General features: G+C 41.3%; 1 protein-coding gene across 4 annotated transcripts in view; it reads right to left on the reverse strand.

The window, feature by feature from the left end:
* LOC102791202 (glutamate receptor 4) overlaps positions 1 to 19104 on the reverse strand; it is a 158876-nt gene that overhangs the window by 84295 nt on the left and 55477 nt on the right. For all 4 annotated transcript variants that reach the window (XR_015719727.1, XM_006785103.3, XM_006785102.3 and 1 more), the window contains exon 3: positions 1252 to 1491. Coding sequence is in view for 3 of the 4 variants with exons in the window: in XM_006785103.3 (XP_006785166.1) it covers positions 1252 to 1491 (240 nt within the window). In the remaining variant the exon portion in view is untranslated. The remainder of the gene's footprint in view (positions 1 to 1251; positions 1492 to 19104) is intronic.

Raw genomic sequence — 19104 nt, forward strand, 5'->3', positions numbered from 1 at the left:
AATTATTATTATCATCTGCTACTACAGCATAATTTGTAAAGATCTACCTGCAATATTTACACAAAGAACTCATTTTATTTCATTTTCTTCTTTGCAGCTTATTTATTAATTGCATCTTTTCATTCTTGCACTTTTATTTTATTAAAATGTAATTATTTGATTTTATTTCTTGTTTCGTGTGGACGACTGGAAAAAGAGGCTGAACAAATCATCACGACAGTAGGTGATGTTGCGTCACAGGCCACTGCTCAGCTATTGTAACACCTCCATTATTACAAAGCCTGCAATTCCAGTATTTCAGAAGCTTCTCATTATTTTGGTGCGAAGGACAGAGCAGCGCAAACACTAAACAGAAAACAAGCTTAGAAGATGTTTAGCTCTCAGCAGATCTCTCCTGTGGGTGGATCTGTAGTTTATTGTGAAAGTAGCTAATGTGGTTGTAAACCGAAAGTAACTTTGTATCTGTAATTACCTGGATTTGGAAAGAGTAATGGTTTAATGAGTTATAGATAAATGTAATGCAATTATAGTAATGTGTTGCATTGTAATAAATTACCCTCCAACACTCATCCTGTTTTTTAATCGCTGTAGCTCCAATGAGATCCCTTAGGTTTGCACATCCAGCCACAAATCTAATGCAGGTCATACTCAAAGCTTACCTCCTTCATGAAGACAATTCTCTGGGGGTTAAAATCATTTGAATATGGTTGCAGTGCTTAAAAATCTGTCTCCTTTATTCAATGTTAATGCATTTGGTGATGAAATAGGTTCGTGGCTTTTCCTCTCTGTGTTTGCACAGTTGTCTGAGATAATCTGTATATCATCAGCTTTCAGGACTGCCTTGCTTTTACTTTGAAGCAGCACTTGTCTCTTCATATTTCTACCCAACCTCTCATTTTTTCCCCCTCAAGGACTCACTTATGTTTGATTGCAAGCTGTTTCTGTAGTCCGATAACTTGTAACGCTGTCAAGCAAAGCACCTCTGTGCAGTATATCAAAGATTTTCATTTGCTGGAAACAACTCATTTTCAGTGTATGTGAATGTAATGATTTTCTGGTGAGGGGAGCAGATTCACCGATTTCAAAGGAAAGTTCGCCGAGATCAACTGATGATGCATTTTAAAAGGTTTTCTGTTAGATGAGAAACACATTAATGTACAGCATGCTCACAAGCTGGCACAGAATCCACGGAAACATCTGCAATGTGTGATTAAGCTGTCAGAGTGAGAGGTGTTTGTTTCCATCACCCACCTCGGTCTGTGTCGTACAGGAAGACGAACTTGTTCCAGTCGTAGTGGTCGAGGAGGGACAGGAGGGCCCCACGGATCGACGGCCGGAGCTGCAGGGTGAACTGGCTCTCGCCCTCGGTGGGGAAACTCGGCGTGATGAGGGAGATGTGCAGCGCGCTGCAGAAGGACGTCAACGTGTGGACCGAACGCTTGTCGTACAGGCCGAAGATGGCGAAGACACCGCGGGAGTACTGGGAGCAGACTGCGGAAGGAAACAAGAACATAAAAATTAATTGGTACCATAAATTTGAAGTAGCTTGAGGTAAAAAAAATAATATGTCAAGGTTTTATATAGTGAAAAAAGAAGTTAAATGAAGTTGAAGTTCTTTTCAGCCCTTTAGTTATACTGAATATTGCCAAGAAGTCGCCAACTAATGATTTATTTTTATAGTGTTATGATAACATATACACAAGTAGTGACAGTTTTCTTTTTCTTCTGGAAATAGCAAGTGCACAGTTGGTAATTCTCTTTGGGTTTGGGACCCTTTTCACATTGTTTACAGCCATAGACTGTATATAAAAGATAGCTGCAGCCACTTGACGTCACCATTTTGGTTACTTGTGTGTTTGCCGTGAGCCAGAAGTATCCAACTATGGTTTTTCAAATGCTAAGTTAGCAAAATGCATCCATAAACAGTCCGGGTACACACACAGATAAATCCTAATTTATTGGTGACATAATAAAAGACTTTCAGTCACAAAACTGGAACAGAAACTGCTTAGACCCTTAAAAATGCTTTACCAATGCAAAGGGAGTGAAGGGACTTTTATAAGCATTCAAAGTAGAAAGCATTAAATTCAAGCCTTAACAAAGCTTAATCAGACGAGCAGGGGCAGGGTTATTATTTTTAAAAAAAGGAAAGCCATTTAGTATTACTGGGGTCGGCCTGCATTCAGCTTCATCATCCCTCTGGGTTCCCTGTTAGCTTTGTGTTAGCATGCTGTCTGTGCAGATTTTCGCACAGAGCCGAAGTTGTGTTGCTTTTGTTTTGCCCTGGATGCAGTTTGCACTTTACCTTTATTCCTTATAAAAGCAATCTTTTATTCTCCACACCTGAACAGCTGTAGGACCGCTCCACCACTTTCCTCCTCCCAGATACAAACTGAAATCAGCTGATTGTACCACACGTGCGTTTTTCTTTCCATCTACCTGGAGCGCAGGTAACTGATGAACCTTTGGAGCGTGAGTAACAATATAATTGTAACTGCTGAATTTAGCACTGTAAAGTGTGGTTACACTGAAAGGAGTTTTACCCAAAACTGCAGGTGAGTTTAAAAAAGATTCACCCATGAAGTGGAAAATGAACCACAGAGACTAAAACCAGCATTTGTGACAATCTGTAAAGATGATTATTTCTGATCTAAGGAACATTATAACACAGGAGTCTATAATAACTTTATTAATAATAACTTTTTTATACAGCACACACACTTACAAAAGGCCAACAGCTGTTACATGGTCTCAGTGGTTCTGCTATATATGCAGGAGCCGGTCATGTGGGGCTTTATATGTATAAAAGTTTTAAATGTCTTGTCTTTCTCCCTCACCCCCAATCAGTAACAGGAGATGGCTGCTGGTTTTGCCCGTTTCTTCTCTGTAAAAGGGAGTTTTTCCTTCCCACTTTTGCCAGGTGCCTACTCAGGTTGTCTGATTGTAGGGTCTTTATCTTATAATACTAAGCACCCAGAGGTGACTGCTGCATCCTGGACGAGTTGCAGATGAGCTAAGGAAGACTAAGAAATGCAAAAAGTGAGTTACAAACATCAATATGGAGGAAAATAAAGTGTGTCTACAGGGACTGACTTTCTTCTGTACTGAGCATCAAGTGGTCACACAAGGAACTTTAGTTTTTGACACTTTTTCACTGGCTTTTGTTTTTAACCACGGAGCCCGGAGCTTCCTCAGACCCTGGATCTGTTTCACACGAGGGGAGAAAACTAGGGCAACTCAAACACAACGCATTTATGAACTAGTTTTTTAAAATATATTTTTCTCACGACAAATATCAAGTGTACAACAAAGCATTTTGTCACGTTGTGTATCAGTTCATTTTCCTTTATTCGGCACATTCGTCACTATGATAACTTCATTGTTTAGCAGCATAAAAACAACATGCAATGAGGGCTCATCTCCAGAGAAACACATCTTAAATCATTCAAGTCCCACGCTCACAGGAAGCGATATTTTACAAGAACCGAGCGCTTAATATGAGCAGTGATAGCCATCGCATTTAACTAAGACCTCGCTGCTTTGAATGACAATTGATTGGTGGGAAATGTGGTGCAAAAATCACCACGGCAATAAGCGCTTAGCACCATGACTGGCGACAAAATAACAAACCATTATCCCGCTGATTACCACTTTAAATCCTTTCAAGAGAGCCACTGAATGCAGCAAACAGAGATCAAAACCAAACACGTCCGTTTCCTCTGATGCTTTCATCTAAAAAGGCTGTTCCCGTCTCCCATTTAAACAGCAAAACAACAGTACCAACAACTAAATCACTCCCCTTGCTGTTGTTTAGATATATTCTAGAGGACATATTCCCCATTAACAAAACACATCATGCTCATGCTGCTTTGCTTTCATGGCATAAAAGCAGCACCAACTGAACCTGCGTCTGTTGTGTTTATTGGTCAGACTTTGAATTAAATGGAACGCCTGCATTTGCATACACAAGCTGTGCTATACACACATATACACAATGTGTCCTGCTTGAGGATATCTTCTCATTATAGAAAGGTTTGGCTGTCTACTATAGCTGTACTATAATTGCCCACTTTCTGCACACACAGAACGACAACAGAGAGTAAAGATAATGAGCGTCCTCTGCCAGTTTCCGGGTGCGAGGAGAATCAGAGTGAGTGGCGAATTGAAGGAAGAGCTCAAGATGTTCCCGTTGTTAAAGGAAAACTGGGGGTGGGGAAGTAAACAAGAGAGCTGCTGTACTGACTAACTCATTGTTTCTATGCAGAGAGTGCAGTGCGCTGCTGTTGAGACAGAGGGGGAGAGAGAGTGTGCATATTTTCTAATCTTCCTCCCTCAGTGAAACAAACAAGGCGGCAGTAAAAAACTAAAAGGAAAGTCACTCTTCTTCTACCCACAATTATAGTCCACAGAGGTACTGGGAACTATACTACCAGGGGGAAAAACAGTCAAGACTGTACAGTAGTTCGCCTTCAGGGATTTCAGCCAGCATGACTTTAGGAAATAGTCAGGTGAGGCCGTATTCAGAGTGACAGTTTACACTGGAAGCAGCTTGTGGGGATAACTGGTCCGTTCACTCAGGAAACTGGAGTTTGTAGCGTTTCTCAGTCTTTTCAAACTTAGCTGACTCGTTTCCAGAGGCAATTTGTTAGATTTAGGCAGCTAAAACTACTGCTACTACTGAAAAATGTTCCTGGACCGTTTGGTGGCGTTAAATGGTTGGAACTACCACAGCTGCAAACACAGGCCAAACTGCTCAAAGAGTGGAACTGTGAGGAGTGCCATGCAAGCTTTTAAGTTTCACTACTACTCGATGGTTAGTTGGCCATTGTTTGCAGACCAATCGGGAACTTCCATGCAAACTATAGATGACTTCGACAATCTGCTAGCAATCAACGTTTTGCAACCAACTTGACCCGGAGATAGCCAGCAACCTGTCAGGAAATACACATTTATCCCTAGTGACTGGAGATTGGAGCCACGTTGGAAGGTCCTGAAGGCAAAATGTATTTTTGTGTGAGCACGTAGAGGGATGCATTCAGACAAACGGTGGGTGAGTTAGGGTTAGTGTTTTCCATGTAATTTTGAGAATCAGACACTTAATTTCCTGCATTCTGGAGAGCTTTAAATAATTATCCTCAACTTTTCTAAATGAAAATGATCATTGTTGTGTCAACATCCAAGTGATTTCCAGCATTTAGTGTGACATGTTGATACAGTCACTCCAATCACCTCATAGCTGCAGCCAGCCTCACTAGGTTTGAACCTTGGACTTAACGTGCTGCGGCAGTGCAAACGCACTGACAAGATTGCACGTTCCTTTCTCAAGGCATCAAACAAAGGGGGGAGTTGATATCTACATAGTAAAAAAATAATCTCTTATATTTTTGTGGTCAGTATTGAAATGAACTGACTGTGCCTTTGTTTAGAAAACAACACAACTTCTGTTTTTCACTCTTAAAAGTAACCACACCTGTGAACACTGCTGGGGCTTGCGTACACACATCGTTTTTGCTCTGTTTAGTAAATCTGGATATATATGATCAGCCTGAGTCTGCAGTGGTTTCCTCCCTCAGCCTAAAGACATGCACGTTAGGTTCACTGGTGATTCTAAACAACCGTAGGCCTGAATGTGAGTGTCCCTGTGTTTGGTCTGTGATGGACTGGAGGCCTGTCGCCCTGTGTCGGCTGGGACAGGGCCTGGCCTCGCCGTGACCCTCGGTTGGATAAGACTTTTAAAAAATTGACAAATGGATGTGTAGCTCATTCAGTTGTTCCCGCCTGGCGTCAGGGTACTTTTGTATCTTTTCTTTGTGGAGGTAACCCCTCGCTTCACTTTATGATAAATATACGCTAAGGCCCTTTGGACCTTGGTAAGTTTCAACAAGATTTCTGCTCACTGTGCACAGTCCTCTAAGAGAGAGAGTGAGTGGGCAAATTCATGTTTTCTAAATATTAGAGAGGACATGTCCCCTGTGTCCTGTCCTGCCCCCACCCCCAAATCCATGTCTATGCCTTAAGGCAACCCACATGATGTAACTTCACTGTTAAAGTTTGCTTTTCCCTGAGTCATGACTGACTCATTTAAAATCAGTTTCGGTGTTTGGTGGGAGGGCTAAATTATTTTATCTCCACAGATTCAGAGAACTGCACTTGGCCAAATGAAACCCAAGTCTTTCAGTGTTTTTGCAGTAAAATATTCTCTTAAAGTAACTTCAATTTTGCACTGTTAATGAAAAGAAGGAAGGGGCTTTAAGCATATGCAACAGTAATGCTACTCTAGTTCGACTTTACAGGCCGTCTGAAGTCCTAGTTGAATGTGCAGACAGGTTCGGGAATGCAGCTTTCCGTCATTAGATTAGGAGGCCTGTGTCCGACCAATTTAGCCTCCAAGCCTATGAGCAGGCAGAATGGTGTATGTTTTTGATTGACAGCTGAGCCAGCAGGAGCGCTGACATCAAAACAAACCTGTACTGCAAAGTAAGCACTCAAGCCAAGAACAGATGGCTCATTTTTAGAGATGGTGCAAAAGAAAAAAGACCACAGAGCTGAAATTATGGATGCTTATATTTTTAGTTGTTTTTTTAGCTGATCAGCTTTACTGACACTTAGCCTGTAAACAGCTCAGTTTGACCTCTGAGGATATTTATTTATGTTTAACCAACCAAAAATCCCAAAACAAAAATGAACCATAGATTAAATATGTAGAAAGAGAGGTAAGAGCTGCAGGAGGAGGGTTGTCTTCTTTTAATTTGAGGGTTGTTTTGTGTTTGTTTGTTTGCCTTAACCTGAAATCTTCCTAAGCTATCTTCAAGGTTTGCTTTTCAAAGCTATTAGCGTTTCCTGCAGCCAACAAAAGCTCAGGTTTCGGATCATCTTTATATATTTAGAGAAGATCTAAACATTGGAGGGGAAAAGAAAGAATAATTACATTTTACATAGCCTGATTGCAGCAATGTATCACAGTGCCAAATATCTCCACTTATGGCCACAAATGGTCCCTTAAGACCACACAGTTATTAACACCTACTGTGTGTCTCCACATTGAAGGATGGGGGCAAACAGGGAGAGAGTCCACTCAACCAAGAAAGGAGTGCAGAGGTTGGAAAATCCACACAGCCCACTGATGTCCCCTCCAGGGATAGGATGACATCAGCGCACGCAGAGATACACAAGCACACACACACACACTTACTTCACTGAATCCTGAATATATGTCAGCCTGCACCCACGCTGTGCATGGCGAGCTGCTGTTACGCAGAAACACCAGATTGAATAACAACACATTAGTACGTATGTAAGTAAAGCTGCTGAAATTAAAACGGTCTCTGTCTCCAATTACTGCCTGTTTTCATTAGAGTTCAAACAAAACTAACAGTATTACCACTGAAATGCTACTATCACATACAGTACATGGACTACGTAAACACTGAACTCAAATCCTTTTGTTTTATGTTTAACATAAAACATAAAACAAAAGGGGGCAAAGATTTGTGTCCCTGTTGACTGAATATTAAAGCTACAGGACAAAAAGACAGAATTCAATTTGATTTTGTTTACATGTCGCCAAATCACAATAACGGTCGCCTTAAGGCACTTTATGTTGTAAGGTAAAGACTGCAATAAAACAGAGAAAACATGAACAATCAGATGACGCTCTATAAGAAAGCATTTGCATTAACAGGACCATGCTCAGGAAGGAGCAGCCATCTTCCACGACTTCAGCATTAAGACTGTTTTAAATGCTTGTTTTCTACTCTTGGTTCTGTATAAGATCAGTGAAGGTTGATTTCCTTCATATAGTTTTCTCAGGCACAGGCCTAGCAACAATGGTTGCTAGGGAAAACTGTATATTATAAAAGGCTGGGGAGTTGTTGATCCCTATGTGAAACCAATCGGCCAAACGATGTATAGCATTCGCCTCCTCCCTGCAATCAACACATTTTAAAAGTTGCAACTTTTATTTTGAAGGTCAACAGTCTAAGTCTCCCTACCTAGCTCTTTGATCGTTGGAAACCAATTATCAACCACTCAGGGAATTCACTTTTCCCTAGCATTTTTTGTTGCCAGGGTGTTGCTGACCAGTCTGTAGGTTTCTGTGTCTAAGGCCTAAGATGCACAGCACCACCCCTCTGCTATTTAAAACTTCTGTTTGCACTCAGGAGCCAATAATAAGAAAGTTAGCTTGTTCTCTTGAAAGCAGATGTGCTAAAAGAGCTCACTTTACACAGAAAATGAACTGAAGAACTGCACTAAGGTCCAGTAAAAGTAAATTAGGAGTATCTTTAAGTTACAATAATGCAAAGCTGCCCACTAGGCAGTGACAAGGGATCAATAAAGTCGATTTTATCTTAATACATAAGATATCATGATTTATTTGTTCATTTATTGATTGTCTTTTGTACTATTAACCTAAACCTATTTCCCTGTTTTAGTGGGGTAAAATTAAAACCAGAAATAATGTCCTCTCTACCCTATTAAAGGAAAACTCTTCCAGGCACAAATCATTTTTAAAATCATCATCAAAAACATCAACGAAAGGCTCAAAAATCCCAAAGCAGCTGCCCGTTTGGCAGTCGTTCAGACGTGCTACCTCTGATGCTGAAATATTCCACACGGTTTCTCACTATACATCCTGGCCAACTGTGAGAATAACAAAGCACTTCCTTTTATTATTTTTTCCTTTTATTATTCCCGTTCACTTAGAATCTGCCAACGGGATCACCGTGTCCAGGGAAGCTCTGGCAGAGTGGAGGGCACAATATGGGTGTACGCTACATGCCACATGGCAAATAATGAGAATCATCCATTTCATTAAAGAAGATTGCCTCCACACTGAACATGGAATCAATCAAAACCATAAACAGCTAGAAGCCTGGCCTACGCCTGCTCATCCACTGGGATCTCTACTATCTGTAGTGTGAGGATTCTGGATTTCTGGTAAAAAAGAAAAAGCCTGTATGATAACAAACATTCAGATAGTTTGTGCATTATCATGGAAGTGTCTCATTGGCCTGAAAGTCAACCAAAGCTGAAGAACTATTGCTGGCCAGACAAAGAGCAAGCAGTCCTGCTGCATCATGGAGTCACTCAGGGATCGAATTAAGAGATAAAGCTGAGAGAGCATAAATCCACAAAAGAACTGAGGCAAGTTTTCTGAGTTGCTTGGAAGAAACTACATGCATCACCATGAAAAACTGTGGGAACCTATAGCAGAGTTGGTTTTATTTTAAAAGTAAAGATATAGCAACTTTACTGCACTCTGACGTTAACCTATAAATAACACTGCCTCAGTTTTCTTTTCGTCTTTCTTTTAGTACTCCTGCACAGTACTCTGCAGAAGCACATCCTCTGAAGAATGACATACTCGTGTTTTATGTGTTTAGCTAGCACAGCCTGGAACAGACCACCATGTTTTTACGCTTCATTTACAACCTTTAATACTGTTACTGATTTTCTAAACAATGTTAAAGTCTGAAGTAATTGAGATTATGAGCCCAAAAAAACAATAAAAATCTCAGGCTCCATCTGCACTAAATGACTTCTGAATGCTTGCTTTCTGACAGATTTTTCTAAACCTGGATCTGCATGATGTCAGTCTCAGATGTGGCCCTCTCAAGCATACAACTCTGTCTAAAATGACCTCTCAGGCACACACATGAGGCAACGAATAAAACATATGGAGCTGGAAACTAGTGTTATGTAGAGCCATTATGTAGAGTTCAGTATTTTTATATCAGAAATAGATTAAATAACTTCTTCGAACTGCAACTCAAGGAACTGTACCATGTCTTTAGGATCCTTTAGCCCACTGGTTTCATTTTAAGGCTTTTGGGTGCTCTCATCAAACTCCAAACTCCACCCTCACAGACATGTGGCATCAAAACAGAGCCAACAAGAGGGTGTAGACTGGACTTACATTCATTGTCAGATTGTGATACATATATATATATATATATATATATAAATAACACAGACACGTTCTTTACATTTAATATTCTGGTTAAACTTTTGCTTTTTCATAAAGCTTATAGTTAAACTTGGATCAGGTGACTCTGAACCATCCTGTGCTTTAGGCTCAGGCTGCTGAGGGACTTCCCATGATGCACTGAGCACTTGTTCTAATGCTGCATACCATTTAATTTTGTCTCCTTCCTCTGTGTCCCCATACTGTCCTTTCATTTCTTCTCCTTCCTCTTCCACCCCAGCCAGTTGCAACAGATGGCTGCCCCTCCCCAAGCCTGGTTCTGCTGGATGTCTCTTCCTGTTCAAAGTGAGTTCTTCCTCCTCACTGTTGCCAAGTGATCCTTTTGTGTGTGTTTATTGGGTTTTTCTCTCTAATATTGGTCTTCACTTTACCATATAAAGCCCCCTCAGACAACTGTAGTTCTGAAATATTCCCATAGAGATAAAACTCAATTGAACTGAGCTGCCTGCTAATACAAACTCTATAAACTAATAAAAATCAGCCGTATGTTTACAGGATGTTCAGCTGCCCCCAGGTGGCCAAAAAGATTCATTATTAAATTGTTTAATATCAGCATGCTCATGCATGCAGTTTGCACATTTGGTCAATCATTAGGGCACTAATTGTGTCCTGATGATTGATGATATTCCCAGGCCACAGTAGGTAGCCAAATACTTCTTACACAATGAGATGATAATGACAGATCCACCAGACCCCTGGCTGAATCTACAGGTCTGATCATCCTTGGACTTTAGACTGATGACCTGACCTGATTTTTCCATTTGGCAAGACCCTGGGTGGGCTAATGGGTACATTAATCTTTAATTTCTACAGCATACAGGAGGTATAATGCCAAGTGAATCTACTCACACAGGATCAAAGTAAGCAAGTTAATGGAGTTACACACTGCCATCTTGTACTTTGTGCTCCTTAAGTCCAATTCAGCAATTCCAGCTTCTCTCTAATTTATTATTACATCATACAAAACATGTAAATTAAGAGCCAGTTATACCATTTGGCTCCCTTTTTGTGGCATTCCTAACTTCTGAAAAGCTGCAACAAAACGTGACTATTTTAAAGCACCTGAAACACACACAGAAAAAAGAATTTAATTTCACAAAAATGTCAAAATGACTTGTACTCCGTCTGCGATGTGACAATTCTCGTGTGTTTTTGAGACACTCAGAGCAGGCTTGCTGCAGCGCAAAGACACCACAGAGGCCAATAGTAGCAATCCATCAGAGTCAGGCTGCATCAAACTGATTGCTCTATATGACCCAGTAGTGATGTGACAGCAGTAGTACTGACAGTGAGGGGGCGGCCGCTAGTGACAGGCCGGCCTCCTGGACTGGTCCATTTAGTCCCACACCAGCAGTGACCCTGAAACAGCATCCGCTGGCCTCACACTCCACTGCACAAACAGGTCAGAGTACACCCACACACACATATATACACACACATTCAGTGCAGCTCAGTCTGATCAATGGGCCAGACCTTCTGCGTGTGACACACTAACTGAGTGATGCACCAGAAGCTCTCCCGTCATTTTACATAACACTCATCTGAATTCAACTTATATCATCCTTTCTAGCTGAAGTGCATCCTCTGTAGGAATCATCTCAAACTAACCTCATCCAGCAGAGATGAGCAAAAGGCCTACTCACTACCGCTTTCCCAGTCTGCTCCTATCGACCAGCAGGACGCCGGGACGGTAAAACTGCTTTGTCATCAGTGCTCTGTGTAAATCAGTGGACGGCTGAATATGGTCTACTGCCATGGACACACTTTCCCCTCGGTCCCCCAGGTGTCAGGCCCCACTCGCAGCACAGGGCCGTTTGATGATGACTGCCTCCGACCTCTGGCCCATCAATATATCGATCGCAGCTCCACAGAACAAACCTCCATTATTTACCACTTGTGCCAGAGCAAAAACATCCGAGGCTTGGGAGTCAATTTACTGACTATTAATGAAAAGGCGCATTTTCCCCCACATTTCTGACCAATGAGTGACAATTCTGCATGTATTTTTACATACAGCGTCAATGACATTCGTAGGTAACAATTTGCTTTAATGTTATTTTAATATGCATTAGTTAATAAGTAATAAGGTGTTTGTAAATGTGTGACTAAATCATTGTTAAATCTATACTAACCTTTCTTTAGTTGCAATCTATATCCTTAACACTGGGGTACAGATGCAGTTTTTACCAAACATTACTTCATCCTTTTTTTTAACCAGCAGTGGACCCATTTCACAGGCGCTCTTTAAATGACCGTAACTCAGTTACCAATTGTGCAAGGGACAAAATTCAAACAGTCTCGGAAAGAAGAGAAGAAAAGCTTTATGGGGATACTTAGTGTATAACAATGCCACAAAGCAATCACAAGGTACTGCTGTCTGAACCATGTCTGCTTCACATTCCCATAACCCCTGAACCATTTTGGGCCAGAAAGAGGATTCAAATGGTTCCTGGAAGGTGAGAATTCAGTAATTTTACAGCCAAAATTATTAAATAAGTCCAGGTGGGCTGAATGATACTTTGGTGATAAAGGGGTAAAAAGGGGAAAACAGTGCATTTTTAGGCTGTGGATTGGTACAGATTTTATTTTCATATGAATACTGACAGAAGAAGCACGGTGCATGAGAGGTTTTGTCTAAACTGAGTAAAGTTTTAGGAGGAAGATGTCAAATGCTCTATGCTCATTGTCTTCTCATGGGATTGATTGTTTTAATTTATTTCGATTGAATTGTATTTAACACCAAACAGGAACCGCTGCACCAATCCATCTGTCGATCTCCCCCTCCCTTCTCCCATCACTCGTAAACAAAACCCCGAGATATTTAAACTCCTCCACTTGGGGCAGGGTCTCGTCCCTGACCCGGAGTGGGCACTCCACCCTTTTCTGGCTGGTTGATACGGACGCTGTACCGGTCTGTTGTGGTAAAGAGAGAGGTGAGCGTAAAAGCGAAGCTCTCAATTTACCGGTCGATCTACGCCCCTACCCTCACCTATGGTCATGAGCTGTGGGTAGTGACCGAAAGAACACGAATCGCGAATACAAGTGGCGGAAATTAGCTTCCTCTGAAGGGTGGCCAGCCTCTCCCTTAGAGATAGGGTGAGAAGTTCGGCCATTCGGGAGGGGCTCAGAGTAGAGTCGCTGCTGCTCCACATCGAAAGGAGCCAGCTGAGGTGGTTCGGGCATCTTAAAAGGATGCCTCCTGGGCGCCTCTTGGGTAAGGTTTTCTGGGCATGTCCCACCGGGAGGAGGCCCCGGGGCAAACCCAGGACACGCTGGAGAGATTATATCTCTCGGCTGGCCTGGGAATGCCTTGTTGTTCCTCCCGGATAAGCTGGAGGAGGTGGCTGGGGAGAGGGAGGTCTGGGCTTCTCTGCTTGGGCTGCTGCCGCCGCGACCTGGCCCCGGATAAGCGGAAGAAAATAGAAGGATGGAGGGACCAAACAGGAGCTTTATGTTGTGAGGTAAAGAATATAATACAGAGAAAACATAAAAAAAAAATCACTTGATGACAGTGGAAAGGGGAAAACTTAAGAGGAAGAAACCTCCAGAAGAACAAGGCTCAGCGAGCAGCACTCTTTCCTGTGGAGGAGCGCCAGAGAAAAATAATAACTTATTATCAAAGGCAGCGCAGTCACTGAGGTGACAAACAGTGAGTGAAAAAAATTAAATTACTGTAATTATGCTACAGTTTCGTGTGCATTTAGTGTCATTTTAGAAACATTTACAACACTTTCCCCTGATTTTTCTCCCACCTTTCTGATTTTTCACCATCAGGAGTTGACCAAAGTGACACTGACACCAACTTTCCAAAGTTACGAGCAATCAAAACATTATTTTGCAACAGCAGCGTTTCAAGTAATTCTCCAAGGGATCATCATCTCTTAAACATGTTCGATTGTAGGAAGACATCTTCATCATCTCACCAAGAAGCCAGCAGCACCATGAGCGGAGGTCTTTTATGAAAGGGGACAGAAAGAAACGCCTTTGTGTCTGTAATAGTTTCAACGAGCTAAAAAGAAAAAAATCAATACAGGCTATGTCTGAGCGGTCCAGATGAAAAGAAACCATCACTATCTGAACGACCGTACACAGCGCTCACGCTGGGCAGGCAGCCATTTTGAAAGGAATCACAGCAGCGCGCAATCCGTCTCACACAGTTCAACACCTCTCCTAACACAAATACTGTCAGACACAATACAGTGACTTCATTAAAGCCTGCATTACATTTATTTAAGGGTTCAATGGCGTGGCGGAACAAGTAACTTTTATGTCAACTAACAAGTCAAAGTGAATACTAGTGCAGCTGACCCTCAACAGTTAAACCCTTAATTAGACATGAATTACTGCAGTTATATTAAGTCTCCCCTCCACTTAGCACGTGGTGAGTAATTCAGATTTTAGATCATGCTGAACTTAAATTCAGCACCATGACCAGCAATCCCATCGACCGTGGCTTTGTTTTTGCCCTGATTACCATTACACAATGTTGTATGCTGCAGAAAAATACAGGATAGTCTTTCAGCTCTTTATAGCAAAGCACTAAAGATGACATAACACAGCGTCAGAGGGAAAGTTTCACAGGGTTTTTCTAGCATAAATGTGAAAAAACCCTACATTTACATTCTTAGCATTTCTCAGAAACACAGCAACTCTCGCATGTAACAGAGAATGACAAAAATGCAGTACAGTTGAACTTGCCACCTCAAAAGCACACTGCTGCCTCCTTTCATTTCCTGTGTTTGCGCGCACGTGTGTCAGCTTTAATAAGGTGCGCCTGCGTGCATTCAACTGCACGTTGCATGCGTGTATGTATGCGTGCGTGCACGACTTTCCTTTGACATCAGCGCTGTGCATCCCACTGACAGACCACGTCTCATGGCACACTCACATGCTTAAATGTACGCAGGAACACATGCATGCACGCACTCTCTGCTTGACTTTGTCTCCCACCATGCCCTGGGTTAAAGAGTGGTGGTGGTGGCTGTGGTGCTGGGTAGGAGGGGAGATGAAGCTCTGCACATCATTTACACACTCCTCTTCCTTCTACCCCCTCGGTGCACTCTCTCATTTTCCTTTCACCCTGTCATAAAACCAGGCAGCCTGGGATTGAATGCTAAGAGAATTAAAGGAAGCAACTATGGTGCGTGTCAACCAGAGCTTTTTTAATATGAAATACCTTCAAACCTTCTCATTATCCTGTGAAAAAAAAACACCTTCTGTTTTTTTGGCCCTATCAAAAAGGACAAACCGCTGAAATTCAAACAAAACAAACCCAGAGAACAGCAAGTAAACAACCAGCTAAACATATTTATGGATGTCTGTGTGGAATTTATTCAGAGAGCATCATTACAACCTTGCAGGAAACAAACGTAATCGAATAAACTGCATCCAATCCATCAGATCGGAAGCTGTAAGCTCTACATACTGGCAAAGAGTTAGCGTGCATTGGTGACATGCAGAAAAATGCACAATCACAATCTGAACTGCAGCTGAACAATTACATTAAGCGCATACTCCTGCCAGTGGACTCCTACGTCCTATGTTGTTGCCCCTGTGGGAAAACAGATGGGTAAAATACAACTACAGTGGTGAGTCAGCCATATAAAGTGCATCAGCACAGCAACTGCATACACTATATATCAGCATGTTAAATTTCTACATAAAATTTTTTTTCTTTAAAAACAACAAATATAACAGTTAGTAATGAAGCAGAGATCCTCGGAGGGATTGACAAGAGGCACAAAACGCTCCAAAGTGTGAATAATGCAAGCACCGAGGGATGAGTGAACTAAACTCCTCGTAAATCCTTTACCACTTAGCATCAATAAAACATGAGCTAACTGGGGGGGAAAGAGAGGCAGAGATGGAGAGCAAGAGAAGGAGAGTTACAGGAAGATGATGGATAATAGCCAATCAAGGTGCTCCTATGGAAGAATGTCAGTGAAATAAAAACATTTGCAGGCATCACCAAAGGCATTTTTTATTCTCCATATATAAGACCTGAAATATTTCTTTGATTCATTACTTTCATGAGTAATGAACAGTATCAGACACATACGTCTTAAGATGCAAAGAAAATTGCCGCATCTGATTCCAGGTAACTGGGTTCCTGGAATCAGACAGATTCCTTCATTTGTTTCTGGGATTTTTCCCTTTTTAAAAATGACAGAGATTCCTTCCAAAAATTCTTGGACTGAGTAGAAATGATCACATGATCTCTGGACAAAGTAGTCTGGGAGGAATGGGAGTACAGCACGGCCAAACCATCCATCCTTGTCCTTAACCACTGATCCAACTTGATTGGGATGAAGACTTTAACAGCTGCAGGGTAAATCTGGGACAGGTCAAGTATAATTATAGGGCTAACACAGATAGACAGACCACCTCACTCTCTCAGATGGACAGCCTACTGCCAATTTAATATCTGATCCAACTGATCCAACAAGCGTGTGTTTAGAAAGCCAGAAGAAACCAACAGAGTCACAAGGAGAACTCCACAAAAAAGGACCACAGACCAGGAGGTTCGAACACGGTACTTCCTGTGAGGCAAAAGTATTAACCACGTCACCTCCGACGGTGAGTGGTGAAAAAAATTTAATGTAGCAAAGTTAAAGAAAATTGAGTTTTACAGCTACTGATTTCACTCATCCTCCCACACACAAAAATAATGTTATGTATCCTATGAAACATAGAACTAACTGTTTTTAAATTCTTATTCATTACACAATACCACTTAAGACTTGCATCTGTTCAGTCCCAAATTTACTCGGTGGCATACCAACGACCCCATCACATAATGCCTGAGTCATAAAGTAATATCTTGAGCCACAAGAACAACAAGGAGTCGTGCAACAGATGGTGAAGCTCCCACAGCGCCCTGACCTCAGCATCATGAAGGCAGTCTGGGATTATAGGGAGGGAAAAAAAGACAGATGAAGTTTAAAAAAAGAAGAAATATGACAAGTTCTCCAAGATGCTTGGAACAACCAACCTGTAAAGTACTTTCTAAAGTTGCTCAAACCAAGAAAAGATGTGATTCCACTTTTACTTTTTAGCTGCAATTTAGCTCCCATGTAAGTTTAATCTCCCTTTGGCTTGTTTATGATCCTCTCAGATCATCATAGCCCAAATAATTCAAGCAGCACGCCCTTTTATCACTCCCTTTGAAATCAAGACGGCACTCATGCACAGTTAGAAGGCAGTCTGGCAGTACTCACTATTTTTATGATAGGATTTTTCCTCTGAACGCTTTTTAACCGTAGCTTCGGATTGGTCCGATTGATTCTGACTAAGGATTTTAAACCCTTCAGACTGCGGCTGACGCTATTTTGCTTTTAGCTACAATTTGTCAGCCTCCAGTTTTCCTCCATTTGCTTCCACTTTTAAAAACATTAAAAATAAGTAATCATGGATGAGAGAAAGGACTGTGTTGAACTCTGTGAATCTTTAATTTCCTGCAGATGTAAATTAATTATACAGTCCAGGCATTAAAAAAACAACAACAACTCCTCATCAGAGGACAGTTTGACAGACAGACGGCTGCCAAATATTGACAAAGTGTGAAAAACTGACTATTATATACTGAGCCCTGAGCTGGTGTCACTCTAAGACACGAATGAATATCTTCAGTTGGACTCTCCCTCATGAATACACACTGTACCGCAACCTTCAGCTGCAGCAAATCTGTTTCTTAAAGCTCGATTAAAAACAAACTCTATTAAAATGAGCTTTATGTGCACAATTAGCGTTTCCCCACTCCTCTCCATTGGCGCTAACCTGGTGAGAAAAAAAAAATCACCAAGTGGCTGCCTCACATTAAAAGCCACCCTCCGTTTCCCTGGTTCAGTGACTTTAATGGGAATTAGAAGCAGTAGGAAATGTTGGATTTACATTTGCAATAACTTAATACAACTCTGACTCAGCTGTATGAGTGGAAATGGTGACGATAACGTTAATGAAATAAAATGACGAGCAGTGATGCTAAATTGGAGCCTGCGTCGTTTCCTGCAAAGGCAATCTAAAGCCTACAGTACCACATGTAATCAAAATTATATAACTACAGATTCAAAATGCACCCATTTTCATTCCAACCTAGAAACTGGAGCTGAACTTTCCTCCATTTTTTGCAAATTATCCGGGTCCAAAATGTAAGGGCTGACCTCCCTATGTCCTGGTCACCTTCTAGGAGCTGCCAATAACAACTCAAATGTGTTGGAAGCAAAACATTTACCACATTTAAGGTTGAGAAAGGGTTTATTTCATTGTTTATTTCTATCGTTTAAGTTCTGAACTCATCTCTGACTTAAAATATGAATTTAATTTTTTTTAAATGTAAACACAGTGAAGTCTAAAAATAACAGGATTGAGAAAGTATAAGAACCCCAGTTTAACTGGTGAAATTCTTATGGATTTCCTGCAGATTTTATTTGTCTTTGAAACTGAGAAAACACTGAAATGTGTCCCCTTAAAATTAAAAGAAAGTGTGGTTTTGTTGTGTGGAAACAACTTTTTATGAAATAGGGTTGAGAGCTGCCCTTTTCCCTTTCTGTTTGAGGCACACTGCTACTGGAGGTTTCTTCTCATTAACCCTTTAAAAACTACAAAAAAAGTATTTCTAGTTCCAACATAATGTGAAAGTGTCCCTTTTATCGAGTACAAGAGGCTTTTGTTTAAAAGCAAGAAATTGATTTTTTTTTCTTCCTGCACAGTCTAACACTTTCAACTTGAAAGTTGACCTAATAATATTCACGTGTGAGATTTTTTTCCACACTAACTTTTACAGTTTTCACAATAAAACAATTTCCAGACGTTTTTGCATCCCAGCTCTCCCTTCTCCGATCAGTTTCATCGAATCGCCAACCTTCCAAGATGAGCTTCCCAACCCCCTGAGCCACGGTCGCCTGACACTAACGCATAGATAGATTGGCTGGACTGGTGATGGCATGTCTGGCCTTGTATCGTAGTACTTACCTACTTAATCTCAAGCAGTCAATGTCTTGTTAAATATTTAATGAAAACCAACGTGTGATATATGTTGTTTAAGCAGAATAGACGAATTTACAATCACATTCATGTAAGAAAAAGAGGTCTCATGACAGTTTTTGGTCTCTTTTCCTCTC

Source organism: Neolamprologus brichardi, chromosome 10 (genome assembly GCF_056152115.1).
Source record: "Neolamprologus brichardi isolate AB-2024 chromosome 10, ASM5615211v1, whole genome shotgun sequence".
In the NCBI taxonomy this organism is placed as follows: Eukaryota; Metazoa; Chordata; class Actinopteri; order Cichliformes; family Cichlidae; genus Neolamprologus; species Neolamprologus brichardi.